Source organism: Pelodiscus sinensis, chromosome 28 (genome assembly GCF_052426305.1).
Source record: "Pelodiscus sinensis isolate ZL-2025 chromosome 28, ASM5242630v1, whole genome shotgun sequence".
NCBI classification, from domain to species: domain Eukaryota; kingdom Metazoa; phylum Chordata; order Testudines; family Trionychidae; genus Pelodiscus; species Pelodiscus sinensis.
Window position 1 is genome coordinate 7,323,552 of NC_143079.1, and position 23,548 is coordinate 7,347,099.

General features: G+C 48.3%; 1 protein-coding gene and 1 long non-coding RNA gene across 3 annotated transcripts in view; both read left to right on the plus strand.

Moving 5' to 3' along the window:
- LOC112547817 (uncharacterized) overlaps positions 1-7,768 on the plus strand; it is a 41,257-nt gene extending 33,489 nt beyond the window's left edge. The window contains exons 3-4 of the long non-coding RNA XR_003091626.3: positions 4,025-4,257; positions 6,447-7,768. This is a non-coding gene — a long non-coding RNA (uncharacterized LOC112547817). The remainder of the gene's footprint in view (positions 1-4,024; positions 4,258-6,446) is intronic.
- A 2,791-nt stretch (positions 7,769-10,559) lies between these two features.
- Positions 10,560-23,548, plus strand: part of SLC25A37 (solute carrier family 25 member 37) — a 32,019-nt gene continuing 19,030 nt past the window's right edge. Inside the window, exon 1 of one of the 2 annotated variants that reach the window (XM_014579742.3) lies at positions 10,560-10,823. In XM_014579742.3, coding sequence (XP_014435228.2) covers positions 10,650-10,823 — 174 coding nt within the window. In that variant the 5' untranslated portion in view covers positions 10,560-10,649. The remainder of the gene's footprint in view (positions 10,824-23,548) is intronic. The other variant, XM_014579743.3, reaches the window with a different exon arrangement.

Here is a 23,548-nt window from a genome sequence, read left to right on the forward strand (position 1 = left end):
CGAGGTATATCGATCCCAGCTACGTAATGAATGTAGCTGGAGCTGTGTATCTTAATTCGACCTTCCCCGGTAGTGTAGACCTGGCCTAAGGTGTCAGTCAAGTGACATGGTTACCTCATGCAGTAAACAGGAGGCAGATTTACAGCAGGTTGCTTTATATGCACTGACCCCATCGCCTCAGACAGATGAAGGGCGGTGGCAACTGTCGTGGATGTAAGCACGTGGTTCCAGGGAGCACAGGTATTTCTGACCTGATGTACAGACTCTCTTTGAGGTTGCTAGTCAAAATCTTCTATCTGTTTATCAACATCCCTTTGTGCCTTTGTCTGGGTGGACACCGTCTTGTCTACTAGCACAGAAACGCATTCCTGCCCCAGCAGGTCCCATTGTGCTTGGGCAGACCGAGATAGCAAGGCTCATGGATAGCAGAATAGACTCCTGCTTGAGGTTAAACTATAACCACCTCTTTGCACAATGCACAACACAGTTACACAGCACGTTTTCAATCTGCCCATGCAACTGCTTTTCCGGGAGCAAGGGATAAGAGTGAGAGAAAGGGCTCATAAAGGCAAATGACTTACGATCATTCCTCACCTTGCCATTGCAAACCAAATATACTGGAAAGAGATTAGTCATAAATGATGCTGTCACATATGGCGTAGAAATTGAGATCAACTAATTGTATCAATAAATGAAAGCATTCTCCTTAGAGGATAACGAGACTAACAGGGCTCCCTCTCTGAGATTCCTTAGACAGTTTTAATTCAACACGTTTTGCTCATTGACTAACTTTGCCTTAAGGAACTGAACTTTTGCCTACATTTAACTTTATGGCTAAGTCTACACTACGAGTTTTTGCGGCAGAAAATTTGCTAATGAGGGACTCATTAGCATAAGTCACAATCTCATTAGCATATGTTCTGCCATTTCTTTTTGCGCAAGGAGTTTTTGCATAATGTAGCCGCTTCCGTTTTGTGCAAAACCCCGGTTTTGCGCAAGATCCTCATGCCTCTCTGGGATAAAAACCTCTTGTGCAAAAAGAAACAGCAGAAAATATGCTAATGAGATCACAACATATGCTAATGAGTCCCTCATTAGCATATTGTCTGCCGCAAAAACTCAGTGTAGACAAAGCCTTTGAGAATAAGGAAGTTCTGTTGACTTCAGTTGGGACTGCTTGTGTGATGAAAAATAAGCATACGTAGAATTGCTTGTAAGATCAGGCTCTTAAATGTTATTTGAGTCTCAGATGTTTGAGCCTTAGATATTCAGGCCCTGTCTATAATACTGCAGGCCGCCACACTAACGTACGCAACGTCAGCTATGTGAATAACATAGCTGAAGTCGATGTACTTAGGTCTCCTTTACCGTGGCATCTTCACGGCGGTTAAGCAATAGCTGGCACTCTCCCATCGACTCCACCTGCTCTTCTTGTTTTCGCCGAGTACCAGAGGTGACAAGAGAGTGCTCAGTGCGATAAATCAACCCCGCTGGGTCACTTACTGCCTGTCAGTCCAGCGGGTAGGGAAGGCATGCCCTGACTATGGCAATCTCAGGTCCCCTGGTGGATTGTGATACAGCAAACAACTGGTAGGATAAAACAATTGTCAAGATATTGTAGTTTTGTTTAAAGATTTTTTTTGAAGTTACATCCATTTCTCAGTGACACGGAAGTGACAGAGGGTTCATATTTTCTGCAGAGAGCACCTTGGTTTTCAAGATTTCATTCATGCACAAATAACCCTGATTGCTGGAAGAGCTGAATGGATGTTACTGAGATCTGAACATGTGGTTCAGCTCTTCTAAACCCAGGGACTGGTTCTGCTGCTGTGGAAGAATAGGGGCAGGGACCTATCAGGAACTGGGACAGCTCTCTGCTTGACTCCAGTTCTGGAACAGGTTAGAGCAGCCAACGGGCTGCTCTAACATGCCAATTGGCAATGGTCTCTGAAGGCCAGTCCACTAGTATAGCCAAAGTGAAGCGTTCTTTGACCATGGCCATGCCCTGAGCCTCCACCCACTGTGACAAAGGCTGCAAGGACAGTAGCCCTGGGCCTATACTATGACAGAGGACTCTCCAGCAAAGGCAATAGGACTAGATTGTAACTCTTCGGTGCCGTCAAAGTGGTGCAAAGGAGATGGTGCAGGACAGAGAATCTGCCCAGTGTGAACTCAGACACCACCACACACACAAATCCTTTTAGCAAATAAATTCAGCCTGGACCAAAGCGCTCTGTATTTCTGGCACACCCAGGGTGAAATTAGGGGAGCCCTGCAAGCCCCATAATGCAGCAGAACAAGTTGGTTTATGGAGGTGCTGCAAAGGAGGAGTCTGCCATTCCCAGGGTGTCAGGCACAGGATGAGCAGCGTGGCAGTGGGGTAGGGCCATAGCCAGAAAGCCCATGCCTCATAGGCACGTGCATGGCGAGGGAAGTAGAAACATGTTACCGATGTATTTTATTCATACCCAGCAATAGCAGCTCTGCACCTAAATCCTCCGCTACTTCCTAGTCAGTTGTCTGAAGACTCTTTTAAGGATTCCAAGGACTGCAGGGTTTAGCCCAAGGATGTTACTTCAGATCCTGAAAATCTGGAACAGGTTAGAGCAAGGTTACTTAACACATGGCCCACGGGCCGCATGTGGCCTATGGCCCGTTTGTGGCCCACAGTGCGGTTTGGGTTTACACAGGGCTCAACACACAGTCTGCAGGTAGGGTCCTTTGAACATGGCCTCTGCTGGGAACATGTTCCACAACAGCGAGGCATCTCCCAGGTGGGGTGAGCACTGAAAAACGCAAGCAGACAGGCTGGCTAGAACAGATGGGTACAGGGTATCGTTGTTTCTAGCCCCCAGGGAGGAGGTGCCTGAGTATTGTGGGAAGTGTTTTGTATTCATGCCCGTCAGTGTGAAAGAAGCTGTTTGCATATATTTGCATATATATTTGCATGTATATGCAACCACATTTAAGTTGTGGCCCTCGGCATGTGCCGTGAGTATCATTGTGGCCCCCGGGGCTTCCAAAGTTGAGTAGCCCTCGGTTAGAGCAACCCGAGGACTGCTCTAACATGTGCCAATTAATTTTCCCCCACTGGAGAGCCACTTTGTCACGGCCTACATTAACTTGTTATATCTTCCGGAAACACTGAGTCCCAATCCTGGACTATAACCCCATAGTGGTAGGTGCTGTACAAACAAGGAACAAAAAGCTGGTCCCTGACCCAAAGAGCTTACAGTCTAACCATTGATTTAAGTTGGGGCAAAGAGGTTACCAGTGGGGAGTGCCGGGTTTCATGTGCATTTGGGTGTTAGTCACATGGCTCAAATCCAGTTTTGCATAAGAAAAGACATTCCCCTTTATGGTATTTCATAACTTCCTCTTCTGATATCTTCCCCGCACAGCGACTGATTTCTTATAGTTATATAAATGTCTCTGAGTGTGACGTGACAACAGAAATACCTACAACCAGTGCTTTTTTTTTTTTTAAAGGTACCAGTACTCCAGGGGAAAAAGTTGTTGAGCTCTGATTGGAGGTGCTGGTACCGTGTCTGGAGGTGCCGGTACTGCGTACCAGGCAGTACCATCACAACAAAAGCACTGCCTACAACAATGTACGCTTTTCAGGTTCATTCTTTGAGACTCAAACTAACTGAACTGTAATTTGAACAGAGCTTGATTTAGGCTTAAATTTTCCAACATGGCCACTGCATGTGGGCACCTAAAATATTTGGCAGTCCAACTTGAGCGGTGCCGGGCCTGGTTTTCAGAGCCATTTGGCCCTCTCTGCTGTTAAGTGGTACAGAGAGTGTTCAGCACCTGTGAAAATCAGGTGCAGGATGGGTCATATTTATTTATTTTTATTTCAGTGGCAAAACTGAACACTGTCATGTCTACTGCTCTGTGATTTACATCTCCACAAGGATGTTTTACAGGGGATCTTTAGGGTGTGAAGCCAAAGAACGCAGCAAATACCTTATGGAAGCCTCTGTCACCCTTCTATTAACTGCTGTTATTTTGATTTAAGGACACATCTAGCTGCATGACATACAACAAGACACTGAATTATGCAACCAAAGAGTGCAAAGCAACCCCCCCACTCCTAAAGGGCTCCCAGACTACGGGAAGTCAGTCCTCTCCAGAAACATCAAACCAATGCTGGATTTAAGAGAGAGAGAGAGAGTCAAAGCCAGGGGTGGGGAACCTCTTCTGGGCCGTGGCTGCTGACCCACAGAAAAACCAGCTGGGGACCTCACACAGGTGAGAAACAAACAAACAAAAAAAACCTCTCGCTGACATGGCCCCTGACTGAGAAGGAAAAAGACGTTCCCCACATTCCCCGGCACACCAGAGCCTAGGGGGGCCCAGCCTAGTAGATTTTGTGTGCTCCAGTCCCGCAGGGGAGAAAGGGGCTGGAGTACCAGAGTGGGGTCCCCAACATTGCAGGGGGGAGCCCTGAGTAGAGTTGCCAGGTGTCTGGTATTCTGCCAGACAGTTCGGTTTTTGGGCCCTCTGTCCGGTAAAAAAAATCCAGAAAATACCAGACACGTGCAATGTCCGGTATTTCCTGGATTTCTGGCTGGGTGCCGGACAGAAGCCTGGTGGGGGTGGGAGGAGGGACTGGGAGGGGGCACGATCGGCGCTGGGAGCCCAGGCTGTGTCTGACGCCTGGGGGAGGAGGAGAAGCCCTGTCCCTGCTCCTGAGTGCATGGTGGAGCCGCAGCCGGACTCACTCGCGCTTCCCCGAACTGTGGGCAGGACTGACAGCATCTCGGGATCTGCATGTGCCCGGGTCAGTCCTGCCCTCCCCCTCCCCTGCTTCCCCCGACCCTTTTCCACCAGCTCTGCTGCCCCCGACCCCCTCCCGGCCACTCCTGCTTCCTGCCAGCCAGTTCTCCTCCTCCGGATCTCCACTCACAAGCCATGCTGCTCCCGACCCCTCCCTCATCTCCCCGAGCCAGCCGCACTGCCCCCAATTCCCCCCCCCCATCTCCTCTGGCCAGTCGCACTGCCCCGCCCCCCCCATTTCCCCAGCCAGCCGCGCTGCCCCCGACCTCCCCTCCCAGCCAGCCCTGTCCCCCTCCCAACCAGTTCCCCCCCTCCCATCAAGTGTGTCCGGTATTTTCTCTAAACCTATCTGGTAACTCTAGCCCTGAGCCTTGTAGGCCAGATCCAGGCAAGCCAGGGCACTGCATCAGGTCCCTGGGCCTTAGGTTCCCCACCCCTGGTCAAAGTGAACATCTTCCACAATTGAGAATCTTTTCCTTTTGTCAAGCATTTTCTGCCTCCAGCTTTGAAGTGCATAGTCAAGGACCATCAGCACATCGTCCCCGTTGGCTTGGGCTGATTTTGGGGTGTTGCAAAGGGAGTATGTGCAATCGAAATAGACACCGGGAAACAGGATTGTTGAATGCGCGTGCGAGAACACAGTGCCTGATTCAACTTCCCCCAACAGTGCCGTAAATCAGGAGTAACTCCACGGAGCGCGAGCGACTTCCGCCATTATAAAACAGGGCTCAGTAAGAGACCAAAACATCAGGGTTTTGCCTCATGCCAGAAGTGATCTGTGATATCTCCCCTGTAAAAAGCACTACAGGGAAGGCGAAGAGGCATGCAGAAGGAAGGACGCTACATTTTTCCAGTCAATTTCAACATTAAAGAGTTTACATAAGATTCTCAGCAAAGTCATGCTACGTTTCCTCACTAAGCCTCGATGGGCCAGAGCACAAGACAAATTCTAGTAATGTTCCCTCCCTTTAGTTCTTCCTCTCTCCACCAGCAGAAACACTGCAAACAACAGCAAAAGAGCTGCTTTCTCTGCTGAGGTTTCTGGCTTAATCTGCTTTCCCTTCACAGTGCAGTCATAGATCCTCTACTCCCTAGGAATGCCCGAGGTGCTACTGAGGTGTGTGGTCTGCTCTTTTCATACCCATCCAACCATTCCAAATGGAGCAGTTTATCTTTGTTTGGCCGAATGGCTAGGGCGCTAGACAGGGAGTCGAAGGCCTGTGTTCCATCCGTGTTGGATCTTTAGCCTGCAGCCTGACTTTCAGCAGGTCTGTGTTCCCCCTCCTGCGGTTTGTCTTTTTAGAATGTAAACTCCGTGTGGCTGGGATTGTCTCTTAGCCTAACAAGATGTACTAGGTACGTGCATGTAAACAGCACTTCACCTACTGGGGCCCTGATTTTAGCTGGATGCTGTTGGTACTAGAGTAATACAAATAATATCCTAGACTTTGCCACTTCCTTCTAAACTCCTGCCTTTTCATTTAGTTTCTTTTAGTTTCTTTTCTTTTCTCAGGCTGCACAAGCTTAGGGTTGCCAGATGATTTCATCAAAAATACCGGACACACTTGACATTACATCACAATCTAAATTACATCGTATTTAGAAAATACCGGACATTTCTATTTTCTCATTTCTATTTTCTCAATTTGTTTCCTGAACAGAAAGCTCAAATACTGGACTGTCCGGTTCAAAACCGGACACCTGGCAACCCTACACAACCTAGAGGGCTGAAAAGCGGGGAAGCTACAATTCCAGCAGTCAGGTTGATGTACTGGTCTGGGATTTTTAGCCCTCTCTAGCACTTGGAACAGGATTAAACTGTGGAAGAGCTCAAGGGACTGAAAAAGAAGAGTGTGACAATGGATGGGCAAGAAATGGGAGAAAGACAGGAGACCTGAAGCAGAAAAAAGGAAGAAGAGAACAAGGAATGGCTGGAAGAGCACAAGAGAAAAGCAGAACTGGCATGTATTCTTTTGGGTTTGTAAAATACAGTACGGTATGGAAGAAACAGCTCTTAAGTGAGGGGCTTGGCTTCTCTGACTTACCCTGCATGACACCATCGTAAATCCAACGTGACTCTTGAATTACAGAGATGTAAGTGTGAGGAGAGTTTGCTCCCCACTCATGTGGTCATTTGCGCTCATTCCACATGCAATATAGAATTTCATGCTGGAGATGCTAGAGATTTCAGTGTGATAAACTATGGAGGTGGATTGGAAACTATAGCAACGTGGAACAGAAATCATGAATGGTTTCAATCCCCTGCAGCATGCTACTTGCAGTTCTTGGTTAGAACATAAGAACATAAGAACGGCCGTACTGGGTCAGACCAAAGGTCCATCTAGCCCAGTATCCTGTCTGCCATCAGTGGCCAGCACCAGGTGCCCCAGAGAGGGTGGACCGAAGACAATGATCAAGCAATTTGTCTCCTGCCATCCCTCTCCAGCCTCTGACAAACAGAGGCCAAGGACACCATTTTATCCCCTGGCTAATAGCCTTTTATGGACCTAACCTCCATGAAATTATCCAGCTTCTCTTTAAACTCTATTATAGTCCTAGCCTTCACAGCCTCCTCTGGCAAGGAGTTCCACAGGTTGACTACACGCTGTGTGAAGAAGAACTTTCTTTTATTAGTTTTAAACCTGCTACCCATTAATGTCATTTGGTGTCCTCTAGTTCTTCTATTATGGGAACTAATAAATAACTTTTCTTTATCAGCCCTCTCCACACCACTCATGATTTTATAGACCTCTATCATATCCCCCCTCAGTCTCCTCTTTTCTAAACTGAAAAGTCCCAGTCGCTTTAACCTCTCCTCATATGGGACCCGTTCCAAACCCCTAATCATTTTAGTTGCCCTTTTCTGAACCCTTTCCAAGGCCAAAATATCTTTTTTGAGGTGAGGAGACCACATCTGTACACAGGATTCAAGATGTGGGCGTACCATAGTTTTATACAGGGGCAGTAAGATATTCTGGGTCTTATTTTCTATCCCTTTCCTAATAATTAATAATAATTATGGTTATAATATAATGTCTGCTTAGAGGATGAAGCTTACACCAACACAGAAAGGCTGGGCATAGCTAAGTGAACCATGTAATTCATACACTTAAGCCTAAAAAGGTCTGGAAAAGGTGGGCCCTCTGCATTGAGGTAAATTTTACCTGGAGTGAAAAGAACCCACTTCCGCTTGGGCCAAACACTGTAGTCTCTATTCAGAAAAACAACCTTTGAAATCAAATGGATGTTTTGCTCCATCGGGATTGCATGATTAGGCCCCCAAAGAGGTTTCAATATACACACGGACACTGCATTCATTAAAACCAAGACAACTTTCCCCCCAAAGCACTACACCCAGCTGACATGCGGCCATCTCTGGGTTGGAAGGGGACACTCACCTGGCACATTGCCCGGGGGAACTTTGACCAAACCATTATTCTTACCTCTGCACCGTGGGCAAGCTTCTTGTCAAGAAAACTGTATCGAACTCAGACGAACTGCTACGTTAATGCTTCAGGGATTTCAAAAATGAGACCCTGGCAGGGGTCCAGCCAGCTTGAATTTCAGACCACTAAATCATTCAGCTCTGTATTTGTATGGCAAACATTTGTATGTATTTATATGAGTATTTACATTATCCCCCATATAAGATAATATTCTTTTGTATTTCAATTAGTGGATGCTAGGAATACCCTGAGAGTAGCAGATTGCTTGTAACTTTGGCCCTATGAATGTACCCCCAATGCAGTGGGAAAGCCTGTAAAATCCACATATAAAACCAGAGGGACGAACTCTTTGCCCAAGTATGTAGGCAAGTAAGTTACTAGAAATGTTCCCATTTAGAACAGCAGAGAATTTGGCACGGATAAGCAGTTTTACTTAAGTTCAATGGAGCACCACTCTTTCTGGCTTTATGCAGAAGCCAAATGCTTACATACCACATGTTCTTCACCCCAGTCTCCTTCTCCCCTGAATCCCTTAGCGTCTTTTTTAAAGGAAATATTTATAATTTTCACACGTTCTTCCAGAAAGCTCCTTTTCCTGATGAAGTTTATTTTGTGTTATGTATATCTCCACTTTTCTCCCCCGTCCTGAGGACCTTGTTCAGTTAGTGGAAGTTTTGTACAAAATTGAAGAGAGGTTTTCCTCTCCATTCCTACCATTTATAGATCACCTTGTGCCTTGCAACTTGTGTCACAATAACAGCTTCACCACCTCCCAGACATCGTCTTACAGCTAAATTTGGCTCTACAGTAGCCCTTTCTCAGTTTCCCTTTTGAAGCACCTAAAAATAATCCAGAAAGATTTTCTCCAAACTAGGAACACACCTGCTTGAGACTAGCTTAATAACACACACCACACAAAAGTTCATATATTAATGACTCATGTATTCAGGCCCTCCTGCTGATACATTGAAAACTAGAATTGATTAGCAAATAGTTTCCCCAGACTTTTTGGCAAAATATGAAATACCAACATATTTTCATCAAAAATTTCCACAGAAAAAAAATGGAAAAAAATCCATTGAAGTGGAAAACCAGCTTTTCATAAAGAAAACCCCTTCCACATCCAAAACCGATTTCAGTGGAAAATTTTGCAGCGGCCTCTTCCATTTCAGCTTCCTGCTCATGCACAGAAGTCTCTAACATGTAATTCTTTTAGTGAAGCGCTTGACCATGCATTATAGCATGCAGGTCCAACTCTTGCATGTATCAGAGGGGTGGCTATGTTAGCCTTCAGAGCCCTGCAAATCCACAGATACCTCCTTTATATCGTCAGGTATCTGCATCCACGGCACATTTTTACGGATACAAATTTTGCATCTAGAAGCCTGCCAATTTGCGAGTATTCGCTTTATATTGGCGGGTATCTGCCTCCGGGGATATCAGTGTGGATCTCCGGATTTTTTTCTTCTGAAGATATATGCTTAATTCCTGTGGAAATTTTTGCTAAAAATATGTTGGTATTTCATATTTTGCCAAAAAGTCTGGGGAAACTATTTGCTAATCAATTCTAGTTTTCAATGTATCAGCAGAGGGGCCTGAATACACGAGTCCCGTGGCTACAGATGCAAATACAGATTCAAATTTAGTAGCCGCACAGGGCTCTATTAGTCTGTATCCACAAAAACAACCAGGAGTCCTGTGGCATTTGAAAAACTTAACAGATTTGTTTGGGCACACACTTTCCTGGATGTTGGCCTCCCAAAGCGGATGCCCAAACAAATCTGAAGCAAAACACAGGACTATGTAGCACTTTAAAGACTAACAAGATAGTTTATTAGATGATGAGCTTTCGTGGGCCAGACCCACTGAGGAAGTGGGTCTGGCCCACGAAAGCTCATCATCTAATAAACCATCTTGTTAGTCTTTAAAGTGCTACATAGTCCTGTATTTTGCTTCAGCTACGCCAGACTAACACAGCTACATTTCTATTACTAGGCCAAATAAATCTGTTAGTCTTTAAAGTGCCACAGGACGGCTGGTTGCTTTTGCAGCTTTTTGCTGACCACTCTCCTGCCTGAGCACTCTAGTCCTGTCCTGCAGCTCTTGCCTTCACAGCTCCCCCCAGCTGTGCTGCAGCTGGGGGGGACCCAGCAGAAGTTTCCCCCTCCCTCTCTATGTTGATTTGCTACAAGGCACCCCAGGACCCCTTATGCCAATGTAGCAGAGGGGCGCTGACGTCAGAATAGGAGGAGAAAGCCCCTCCCAATCAGCGGCCGACGCAGCTTCCAAGCCGGGCTGCCATTGGCGCAGGGAGACCAGGGGGCGTGGCCCTCCCCGGGGAGGGGGGCGGGGCTCCCTTTAAGAAGGGCTTGCCCTGGCGGCGCCCTCCCCCCACTCGCGCCTGCCTTGTTCGTGCGCATGGAGCTGAGCTGCGGCCGGGCGGCGGCGGGGCTGCCGGGGGTGGAGGCCGAGAGCCCGGGGGAGGACTACGAGAGCCTGCCCAGCGGCGCCTCCCTCTCCACCCACATGACAGCCGGGGCGGTGGCCGGCATCCTGGAGCACACGGTCATGTACCCCGTGGACTCGGTCAAGGTGCGCGGCGCTGCAGGGCAGGAGGGGGGGGGGTGCGTGTGTCCCGGGCTGGGGCCCCGTCCTGCTCCCCTTTGCATGCTTGCACGCGTGGGTGTGCGCGTGCAAACCGGCCCCCTTGCTTGTGCATGGAGGGTGGTGCAAACCGGGGTGGGCTGGGGTTGCAATTCTCCCCCTCCCCTCCCAAAGGGTGCTGGGAGTGTTTCCCTTTTCCTAGCTGTTGCACACGGGCGCTGTCCGCTTTGCAGCCCCCCATCTCCTCTCTGCGCTTTGGAGGGCTTCCTCTTCCGATGTGCCGCTGGATCAGAGGGAGGCGTGTGCTGTATTGTAAATAAGTGGGCATCTGCTGCTTCTCCCTGGGTTTGAAGGGGGGTAGAAGTTTCTCAGCCCCCCCCTCCTTCCTTTCTGTTGCACAACTGGGGAGCATGGGGCATCGTGGCCCTGTGCCACAGCGTAGGAAGCGGGCATAGGCAGGGACTGTAGCAAGTAGCAACACACTCCCAGCTGTCAGGCTGCTTGGGAAGGGCTGTGCGCTTTTGGACTCGTGCCTGTAGCACTCACAAGTGGGAGATTTTCCGAGGAGGGAGTGTAAAGAGGAGAGGGGGGTTGCAAGCGTGATTTGCAGCCTGCACGAATGTGCAAAAGGCTGTTGATCCTGCAGCGGTAGCTTAGTGTTCCTTCCTGACTTGGAAGGAGTTGGACTAGAGGGGAGGATGTAACCGTGCAGGGTCTGAGGTGCGGCGGAGTGCAGCATGGCTGGTAAGAGAGGGAAAAGTCCATATTGTGTCATGTTCCTGCTTCACGTGCATCCAGGGAGAGCTGGTTTGCCTTGAAGTGTCAAGTTAATAACGTGGGTTGTGAAACCCTCAATGAGCCTGTCCGTAGAACCTGTTGGAGCCCTTTTCAAGGGCGTTTGAACATGTTCTGCTTGCAGCGAAATCTTGTAAAGGAGGTAGCGATGCCAGTTTGTATTGTCCGTTTGGGAGTTCTGCAAAGTTTGGGTCTCCAGGATGCTCGATGTCGGAGCCCAGGTTAGGGTGATCTAGGTGAGTGTCAGAAGTGGGGCTGCAACCTATAGGAGCCAGATTACAATCATTGTTTAATGGGTCTGTTCCCTGCAGGCCATGGAGGCTTGAACACAGCCCGGCAGCAAATGCTCTTTGTCCAGCATGAGGGCACAGTTTGATTAACTGGTCTCGGTGGCAAAGTGCTAGCTCAGCCCCTCTGGAGGACGATAAAAGCTAACCATGTGGCCGTGTGCATTTAGTTCTGACTTAATGTTTATACATGTATGTGCCCGTCTAGACAGGTCGCTGACTTCTGACAGGGCTGCTAATAATCCAGCAAGATGGTTATGATGATTAAATCCTGTTTGTGTTCTGGTGTGCTGCAGTGCAAATTAGCCTGTTTTCAGGAAAGATGTGGAGAAATTGGGGAAGGTCCAGAGAAGAGCAACAAAAATGATTCAAGGCCTAGAAAGCATGATTTATGAGGGAAGACTGAAAGAACTGGGCTTGTTTAGTGTGGAAAAGAGAAGACGGAAAGGAACCATAACCGCTTTTAAGTACCTAAAAGGGTGTTACAAGGAGGAGGGAGAAAAATTATTCTCCTTAACCTCTGGTGATAGGACAAGATACAAGAGTTCAAAAAGAGCTAGATAGATTCATGGAGGTTGGGTCCATCAATAGCTATTAGCCAGGATGGGTAGGAATGGTGTCTTTAGTCTCTGTTTGTCTGGATATGGGTGACAGGAGAGGGATCACTTGAGGATTTCCTGTTGTGTTCCCTCCCTCTGAGGCTTCTCAACCCTTTTTTTAAAAAAATATATATATAAGTACCCACCCTCCCCTTTTTTAAAAAAAAAAAAAAAAAAAAAAAAAGTACCGCCAGTACCTACAGTTTTCAGACACACACAAATTTTTTCTACCGTTTCAACACATTGGCTTAAACAACATAATCGTAGCCATGCGGGCGATGACATTTTTGGGTATAAAAAGTACAGAAATAATAAAGCTCTGTAAAACTTAAAGCAAACATTTAATTCTCTCCAAATTTCAGTTGTGTTGACGAAACCCCTCAGACTTCTCTCGAGTACCCCTAAAGGTACTTCTACCACTGGTTGAGAGACACTGCTCAGGGGCATCTGGTATTGGCCATTGTTGGCAGACAGGATACTGGGCTAGATGGGCCTTTGGTCTGACCCAGTATGGCTGTTCTTATGCTCTAAGGGAGGTTTAGGTTGGACATTAGGAAAAACTTCCTGTCGGGATGGTTAAGACACTGGAATAAAATGTCTGGGGAGTGTCAAGGTATTTATTATTGGAGAGTTTTAAGAGCAGATTAGACAAACACCTGTTTAGATGGTGCTTGGTCTTGTCATGAGTGCGGGAGACTGGACTTGATGATCTCTCGAGGTCCCTTCCAGTTCTAGTGTTCTATAAGTCCTTGTGTGTTAAAACACTGAGGTTACTCCTAACAACTCTATAATGAAAGGAAGATTTAAAAGGTGTCAGAGGTTGTATGGATCTCAGAATAATTATTTTGACTTCAAAAAGTTGGTCTTGATTTCTGCTAATGATATAGCCATTCTCAAACAAATTGCGTCTTAAAGTCAGCAGAAAATAAGGCTATAAAGAAAGCAAACTGATTTGTAAGTGACAAAGACCTTTTAAGAGGTGCGTCAATAGATTTAGTGAGCTGGCAGGCTTAAGAATAGGAACAAACCATGGGTAATGAGAACTGGCAGAATTCTCCTGGCCCCAGATTTCATTGCAAATCCCAGTTCACTGATGGTTTGCAAACCTGGGTGGAAAAAATGTGAAATTGATTAGTTTCATATGGTATTTGTCTGAAACCAGACAGAACTCCAATGTGACCCGAAACCGAGTGGGTGGCAGATGGATACATCTTACACAGCTCGGTGTGTGATATCTGCCAAGTCTAGTGCAAAAGTAAAATAACTTATTTGCTTACAGCAGGTGCCTAAGACTTTACTCTGTGCCCTGAGAGAGAGGATGGCCCTGCGGTGAACAGGGCAGTAAGATGTCTGGGTTCTGTTTCTGCAGGAAATCTGCTTTGGTGTGTTAAGGTGGGTCTACACTGAAACACCACGAAAGAAGAGCCAACAACAGGAGGGCTCCAAGATTGGGTCAACTCACTCAGGCTTGCATTTTGAGGCCAAAGTTGATGATGTAGGTATTCCCGCCTCTGCCTAGAGGCCGGGCTCTGAGACTAGGATCCAGGCAGAAGGGAACATCTCTATTGCTGATTTAACCCCTATAGCATGGGCCTGACTCCATTGTCGCATGGGACGTGCTGCTGTGTCTTTCCCTTGTGTGTGTTTTCCTCGTTAGTAGGGATGTTAATGGGCAACTGGTTAAACCTGGTAAGCACCTGGTAAGCCAGTTACCTGGTAAGCACCCATATTGGGTGATGCTTACTCGGTAACGGTTCCAGTCCCCCACTGGACTGTCGGAAGCAGGGGCAGCCACCGTGGCAGCTCCTGCAGGGAGAAACCAGAGGCACGGGCGGCCGGTCTAGAGTAGCCCCTGCCTGCGGTGGAGATTGCTGTAGCCTGACCCTAATGGGCGGGGAGGTTGCTCCAGCCCCACTGAAGCGGCTCCCCTCCCCACCCTCCTTTAATGGGTTAAACGTAGTGTTGGCACTACATTTAACCAGACGGGATTGTACATCCCTACTCAATAATCAGCTGTGGCTAATATCTACCTTGCCTATGGCAAGAGGCAATGTTGTTACTACAGGCAGTCCCCGAGTTACGCGGATCCGACTTCCTCTCCCTGGTCTCCAGCAGCCCCTGCCCCGGGCTTCCTGGAATCAGCCGCTGATCAGTTTCAGCAGCAGCTGACTTGGGGATGCCTGGGGTTCTTAAGTTGAATCTGTATGTAAGTCAGAACTGGCGTCCAGATTCAGCCGCTGTTGAAACTGATCAGTTTCAGCAGCGGCTGAATCTGGACGCCAGTTCCGACTTATATACAGATTCAACTTAAGAACAAACCTACAGTCCCTATCTTGTACGTAACCCGGGGACTGCCTGTATTGTAAATCTGAGCTCATTGCACAGAAGTAGTTCCTGTTGCTCATGGATAACAATACTTTGTACAAAGCCGCTAGTCTTCACAACCGATCTACTATGTCTCATGCCCCAGTGTTCCTAAGTAGGTAGTTTGATGAGCCTCCCTATTAATAGTAGGGTGGGGCTACTCGACTTTGGCATCCCCGGGGGCCACAATGATACTCACAGCACATACCGAGGGGCCACAACTTAAGTGTGGTTGCATAGACGTGTAAATATATATGCAACTAGCTTTTCACACGGACTGGCATGAATACAAAGCAATTCCCACAGTGCCCCGGCTCCTGGCACCTCCTCCCTGGGGGCTAGAAACGCCGACACCCTGTACCTGTCTGTTCCAGCCAGCCCGTCCGCTTGCATCTTTCAGTGCTCACCTCACTTGGGAGACACATTGCTGTTGTGGAACATGTTCCCAGTGGAGGCCGTCTTCAAAGGTTCCTACTCACAGGCCGCGTGATGAGCCTCATGTAAACCCAAACCACACCACAGGCCTCAAACTGGCCGCGGGTTGAGTAGCCCTGTAGTAGGGCATGTCACTGTTAAGTGAATTGTTTCAAAACAGTCTGGGGCTCTTTCCTAGTTCCAACACATGATGCACTGTTGCTATCTAGAAGCATGTTACCCTAATGGTAAGTTAGAGATGGTGAAGACCTGTTAGGAGCTATTAGATTGTAGGTTTTCAATGGGAGTAGAGTTGCCTTGCCTTTGCCAAATGGGAGAGGGATCCCAAGTAAATCTTGATGTGAAAAGAGTTGAGAGCTGATACAGGAGATAAACCAGAGTAAGTACAGAGCTGTATGAAATGATAGTAGAAAGATCCCTTCTAGGGAAGGAGAGGAAATGCCAGGTTCCGCATGAGATGCTATTAATGCGCTAGACACTTCCACGCTGACGGATCAGCGTACAGGAAATATTCTCATGCCCATTTGTTGCTCTCTTATTCCTGATTTCCATCCTCGTAGGAGTATCTCATGATGAACCAGTGTCTTTTGGTTCTTTCTTGCAACGTCTTTAGGTCACTGAATTGTGCTGGATCGGTTGTGCCAAAGCACACTTTTTCAAAGTTTGTAGACCTGTGTTGACTGCGGGGATCAGTTTTCTCATACGGTTTAAGTTAATGGCGTAAATAGCTAATGTGAACCCTAAGCCACCTGCCTATTCATGCTTGCAGGCAGTTATAATGAGCATACTGTATTTTGCCAAGTCATGGTTAGAGTTGCATATTCTCACTCAGGACTTTCCGGTGTTATTCAAGTGGGCATTTCCTCTACTGGGAAATTGGTGGGGAGAGGGAGAAAATGAAAGTGAAGTCTGTTTTCTTTTAAGCAGAGCTCCTCTGTAGCAGGGTTAAATACACTGAGATCTACTTCATGGACAAGTGGAATGAAAGTCCTAAATTGCTTCACCATTTGATTACTCATGCAGGGCAGGCCTACAGCTCCGTGGGGGATTGACTGAAGTTAAGCAACTTCAGCTGTGAGTAGTGTAGCTGAATTCTACATACATCAATTTACTTACTGCAGTGTCTTCCCTGTGGCATGTTGACGGGTGGGGCTCTCCTGTCCTCTCCTCAACAAGAAGCGCAAGGGGTGGAGTACCAGAGCCAATCGGAGAACGATTGGCCATCAGTTTATCCATCTATACTAGACTTGGTCAATTGATCCCTACTGGGTTGATCATTGCTCCATCCATCCGGTCGGTAATGATGACAAGCCTAATATAAGGTGTTCTCTGATGGGTGAGATGACTTGATTGCAGTACTTCAGTACTGCAGTACTTAGAGGGTACGCTCCACCAGAAGTTCTCAAAGGTGAGTAAATGTTGGCTCCATTCTGTGGATATGGAAACTGAGGCACAGCACCTAAGCAGTTGGCCCCACAGCACATGGAGTAGAATTCAGACCTTGCGCTTTCTAGTTCTGTGTTCTGCTCACTAGATAATACTGCCTTCTATGGAATCCCTTCTCTCAAAAACCATCCTATGGACTGGAGGAACCTGGGGGGTTATGGGGCCTGGCACGGTGGCATCAGGCGCCACCCCACCCATACGCTCATCACATGGCTTCTCCATGGTGATGGGACGCAGAGCACCGTGGCCCCAGGGCGCGCTGCTTCCCGCCACTATGGAGAAGTGGGCGTGGTGGGGCAGGGTGCAGCGGAGCAGGCTTCTGGGCTGTCTGGCTCCTGCTGTCCGGGTGGTGAGATTGCTGCTGTGCCAGGCCCCTTATAATCTCCTGGGCTGTGTTGCTTGGGGGAGGATGAAAGGGAGCAGGTTTGGGGCCAGAGCAGATATGGGGCACTGGGAGAGGGGGTTGTCCCATGCCTCCCTTGGCAGCGCCCAGGTGCCAAGTACCTCTGAAAGTGAAAAGAGGTGCCCGTTCCAGCAGCATTGTATGGAGAAATGGTAGCAGCAAAGATGCCAAGGACTTACCCAGCCGTGTCTTTCCTGGAACTTCCCCTCTGCTGGGTGCTCCTGTTACATCCCTGACTGTAACTTTCGTCCCATCGGGTGTCATTTTTGAGAGCTTCCTTCGAGGTTTCCTCTCTCAAAGGTTGTTTCAGGGGTCCAAGGCTCTGCTGACTTCAGGGGCAGCTGTCCTGTTGCAGCAAACTGCAAATAATGAGAAGCTGGGTGGGACGTAAGGATGGAAGCGATTAATCGACTAGTCAACTATCTGATAAGCAAAAGCTAGTCGATTAGTCACTCCTTTCCTCTCTCCCCTCCTCTCCCCCTCCCAAGCTGCCTTCATCAGAAAGAGGCAGCCAGTGGGGGGGGGGGGGAGGGAGAAGGAGGTGCTGTGGGGAGCCGTTTCCCCCCAGCTCCGTGGGAGGGGTCAGGGTGCAGCTGCGGCAGTTCCACCTTTGAAGTGTAGGAATGTCCCTGGGGACATTTCAAAGCGGAAGCACCGGATGGAGCCTGGGGTTAGTTCCCTGCAGGCTCCATGCCACGTTTCGATCTTTGAAATACACAAGCCACTGCTGGGGCTCTTGTACATTTAAGGCGGAAGGCCAGCGGGCTCTTGCTACATTTCAAAGCGGAAGCGCCCTTGTCGACTATTCGATTAGTCGATGGGAATTCCATTGACTGTTTGGCTAGTTGATTGATCTCATTTTAACATCCCTAGTGGTGCCAGGTTGCTTCCAGCTGTAGGGCTCAGCGCTCGTTACAGAGGAGGAGGATCATATCCTTACGGAGAGGGGCAGTGACTTAGCCAAGGACACCCAGTGGCAGAGCCAGGAATTGAATTGTGCCTCCTGGGGCCTGGTTTAGTACCAGCTAGACTGTTTTTTATAGCGTTCTGCGTCTGACTCCATGCTTCGGTCCTGGGCTAAGTCCCTCTTGGACTGGTGCTGGTGTGGTTAAGGCAGAGTGCTGCCACTTTGAGATGTGAATTTAATTCCTGACTTGGCCACAAACTCCCTGTTGGCCTTAGGGCTAGCTCATTGGTGCCTGTTTCCCTGTCTGTAAAGGAGGATGATAATCGCTTCCTTGTATACTTTCAGCTGGGGGGAGTGTGTGGAGCAATGTTCCCTGTAAGCTGAGCGCTTGGGCGGCCCACCCAGGTGAGCTTCAGGTGCTGCCCAGCTGATTGGCAGAGTTCTCACGGCTACCTGCAGCTGGCAACATGTGTTTCTGTTGGTGGTGCACATCTACGCATGCCTCAGTGCACACAATAAAATTCATTCTGCACATGAATGGAAAAAATTAGAGGGAACATTGATTAGGGGCTGTGTGTTTGTACATGGCCTAACAATGACTCTTGAGTATTAATCAAGGCTCCTAAGTAATACTGTATTAATGAAGTATTTGGAATCTGACTTTGCCAGTGCAGTAGGTAAACATTCCTTTCTGCCTGATGAAGAAACTGAGTCAGTGTTTGACTGCTTCCCAGAAGCCTCAGAGTGTGTCTCAGAGCTAGAATTAGAAATCGGTCTCAGAGTGTGTCTCATTCCTATGGGCTGATATAGTTGTACACGTTTTACAGAGCAGGATTAAGCTTTCATCTTCCTCTGAGAACCTCTCCCTTTAGCACTGACTTATGTGAGGTGATTTTCTTGTCCCCTGCAGTGACAGTGAAACTATTTTATTAATACAGTTGCTTGTTAAAAACAAGAGGTTTCAAAGTACTCATGGGCATTTTATACCAGGGGAGACGCGTGGCTGGAATTCCTAGGATACTTTAAGACTATTTGATGCTTTTGGATACATTAATTACACACTGTCTTGCTGAGAGAATGTATTCCACATCTTGGCCTGTCGAAAAACTTGACTTCTAGTGACTTTCTCTTGGTAATAGAAGTGGTCAGTATCCCAGCAATAATTTTAGAGAAGCCAAAGCTCCAGCAAATTGCTTGTTGTAACGTGTGTTGGTTGTCATGCTGCATTTCCATTTTCTAAAACAGTGGTCCGCAACCTTTTGGGGCTGCTCATGCGCCTGGGGTCAGGGCCGGGGTGACTCGGCGGGCGCACATAAATGCCCCAGCGAGCACCATGGGGGCCACGGTTCTAAAACAATTGACTGAACATTGCTTACAAGAAGGCCTGTGAACTTCTGCTGCTTCTTACATAATAGTAGTGGTGAAATACAGGGATTAGCGCAGGAAAACTCCTGATAAACTAACTCTCTGGACTGAATTTTTTGGAGTTCTGTTAACGGTTAAGCAGTCCTTCCTCTGACATCCAGTTTATTGATGTAAGTAAGCGTTTGTGTCCATGTTATCTTTAGGTGAAAAATTTAAATATTTGTTTGGGTGTTGATTACTGCATACGTGTCCATCAGTGTTCTTGGTGCCCTTGAAAATCTTTAAAAAGAAAAAAACACTAACAAAGAGAGGCATTGCTTACCCCAGCTGAAGTCAAATAACCCAGTGACAAGATACAGCAGCGTAACCTCCCTGCAGCATCCTCCCCCGACACGCTGCTACCTACTCCTGCCTGACCTCTGTCTCCTCTATCCGTTAAATTAAATCTCATTTGTTACAAGTCTCTCAATGACATCAGAGTTTCTCTAGTTATTCGGCACGTGAGCCTCGCCTCTTCCCTTTGATCCCTGGATAGTATTCCTGTGTCCGGGAGAGCACTTATACCCTTGAATGTGTATCAGGGGCAGCAGGGGCTGCAGGAGCTGCTGGGGGCTGCAGGAGCTGCTGGGGGCTGCAGGAGGCATGTGGCAAGGCAGTGGCAGACCTGGGCAGTGAGGCCGTGGCAGAGCCAGGGTGAGAAATGTCTGGGCTGGGGCTTGGGTAGTAATCAATATAATGGTGTTCTGTTGATATGTGTTAGTAGTTACATTGCTGAACTGTCATTGCTCATTAAAAGTGCTGTCATATGGGTGGAATTCGGGTCAATGTTGCATTTTATTAATATCAGCAGAACTGACGTAAATGGGGCCTGCGTGTAGTGTAGGCTTGCTTAATCTTTGTATTCGTGCCCGTCCGCGTCCGAGAAGCTATTTGCATATATAGTTGCAACCCCGCTTAAGTCTGCAGCCCTTGGCATGTGCTGTGAGTATCATTGTGGCCCCCGGGGCTTCCAAAGTGGAGCAGCCCCGGCTTACTGGGAACATGGATGCTGATCCTCCTGGCTGCTACCTTTCAGAGTCCTGATTCTGTACCTTCTTGACCTCCAGTAGCATTTGCAACACAGTTTCAGAATCACCTGCCGCATTCCTATGAGAGATGTAAAATCCCATTTAATCAGTTAACCAGTTAAATGTTATGTTTAACCCGTTAACCACTTAAATGAGGTAAGTGGGGGGCTGCCCCTCCGCGCTGGAGCGGCTCTGGCTGGGCTGGGGTGTCCATGCCTGCAATGCGACCGGCTCCACTGGGCTGCAGCAGCCTCCTGCCAGTGATGGATGGGGGGGGGGGGCTGTTCCAGACCTTGCTGGTTACCATAACTGGTTAATATCAGCCAGGAAGGGTGATGCTAACCAGTTAACCAGTCACATCCCTGATTTCTGTATTCAGTTGAAAGGGCAGAAGTGGAAGTTTGGAGCTAGGGAGGAAGACTTGTGAAGGGCATAGGAATTAGAACGTCAACCCTGCACTATCCTCGAAGTAGAACTTGGTGAAACTTGTGTGTGTGTCACTATGGTTCTGCTTTGCCTCTTGTCAAAAAGCACATTGTGGATGAAAGCTTCCTCCTTTGTGCGAAGGTCTGGGTCATAAAGCAGGAAGGGAGCTAATGCAGCTAAGTGCTTAGGGCAGGACTAATCCAAAATGTGATAGGAAGTCTAGTGAACTCCCATGTTGTAGCCACGTGCTGACTAGCAGCATAAGAGGAAGCCAGGTCTGCCTCGGAGGAGAACTCCTAAACTCTTCCTTAACTGGCTACTAGGGGGCTGTGCCCCCAGCTCGCTAACTCCCCTCTCTCTGGGGATGGGGGTGTAGGGATCTGGCCAGGAGGAGGGTGCAGGAGTTGGCCGGGGACAGGGTGTCTAGCTTTGGGAGGGGGCAGGTGCAGGGCCTTGGTGAAGGGGGTGCATGAGGGTGCAGGGTGTCAGTGGAGAGGGGTGTGAGGTTTCGGCTTGGGGGGGGGGTATGACTGAGAGGGCTGGGGATGCAGGGTCTTGGCCGAGAGGGGAATGTGAGGGGGCTGGGGGTACATGGAGGGGGTGCAGCTTGCACCTCCTGCCTCCCTGGAGCACCGGGGAGGGGGGAGGCCAGCAACTGAGGGGGGAGGGACGGTGGGACGCAGAGTACTGCAATGAGGTCACTGTCATCCCATAGGGAGATTCTATTTTTTATATATAATATATTATATAAAATGAGAGTGAGCGCCTGAGATACATCTGAAATGATTAGCAATGTCTAGAATTTATTGGGGGTGGGGGGAGATAAGCTAAACATTTGATTCCCTCTCCCCCCCCCTTCTTTCCCTTGTTTATCCAGATAAAACAAATAACCGTGGTACAGGTAGACACGTCGTGATCTGGACTTTTGTAGTGTCAAGCAACATGCCTGGTCTGGTATCACGGGGGTGACCCCATGGGGCCACGAGCGTTAAGTCATAGAGCCCCCGGTGGCAGTGGGGCGACTGGGTGGGACGCAGAGTGCCTCCACCACCCCGTCGGTGGCAGCAGAGCTGTGGGGCAAAAGCGGCCACCCTTGTGGCAGCAAAGTAATGGGGGGAAGCAAAGCGCTCCCCCCCCCCCCCTCCAGGGGAAAGCAGAGCCATGGGTGGCAGCGGGATGGGCAAGCAGGAAAAGCAGAGCCCCTGCCCCCCAGTCTGGCAAATTCTCTGGTCCAGGAACAGTCAGATGCTGAGGGTGCCAGACTAGGGAAGTTCAACCTGTACCGCTGTAGGACTTATCAGACTCCCCTTGCCTTTAGTGGACTTCGACTCAGGCATGAAATGAACCCGTCAAACTGATATCCAGGGCATCTGTGTAACAGGTTTTGAATGGATCAGCAAACCCGGCAGGTGAATGAAGGTGTTAGATAATCCTCTAGTCCTGTATGTTGTTCATGCCCAGGCCTCTGCAAGGAGTCTGGTGGCTTGCGTTCAGCATTGCCTCCTTTAAGTAAACTGAAACCAGCTGAACTGGATAGCTTTAATTGTTCTGTAGGCTTCTGCTGCTTATGCAATGCGGATTATTGTAAGTGGTCGGGGAAACGCTTTCTTGATCACTGAAGTAAGACTGGGAGGTTTCTAACGAGCCTTTTTGCTGACTTCACTCAAGCATCTGAAAAGGCGGAGCCACCAACCTCAGCCCTGTTTTGGTGTGTCTTCGCTGCAGACTTTTGCTGGCATTGTTGGAGTGTTGGCTAGGGAACGAAGAGCAGTGATTCTTACCTGACACAGCGGTGCTGGGAAAATCCCCGAGCGTTAGAAGCAGTTACACCCACAAAGCCACGTTTCTGCTCCTATAGCTTGTGAGACTTGGGGGAGCAGCAGTGTACATGGGAGGGGGGACGGGTGTGTATTGTGGGGTGAAATGATCTCTCCAGGTAAAAGTGCAGCATTGCTGGTAGAACAGACTGTTCTGCCTAGTGGTTGGGGATAGTCAGGGCCCTAGATGCAAATTGCAATTCATAGTAATTTCTGTGCATCTGACATGAGGTTCTGAATGCATAAATAACGGCTGTAAAATTCCTGTATATTGAAGTATGGTTAGTTTACCTGCTCAGGATTTAGGAGGGGTCAGATCAGGGGGGAGGGAGAGCTCAGTGGGTTGAGCATTGGCCTGCTAAACCCAGGGTTATGAGTTCAATCCTTGCAGAGGCCATTTAGGGATTTGGGGCAAAAATTTGTCAGGGATGGTACTTGGTCCTGCTGTGCAGGCAGGGGACTGGACTCAATGACCTTTCAAGGTCCCTTCCAATTCTAGGAGATAGGCAATCTCCATTATAAAAAAAAAAGCAGATGAGGAAAATTAACTCCTTTTGATAGAAGGCAGCTGAATAGGTGTGAGCCTGCATGTTGACTTCCAAGTTGATTATCAGAGGGGTATCCAAGTTGATTATCCAAGTTGATGCAACACTTAATTGCAATGAATCTAAACAGTTATTTTCCATTTAAAACGTCATTAATAACAATACCTAGTTCTTACACAGATCTTCCTAAGATCTCAAAGCCCCTTACAAAGGAGACCAATATAATTGTTGCCATATTGCAAATGGGGAAACTGAGG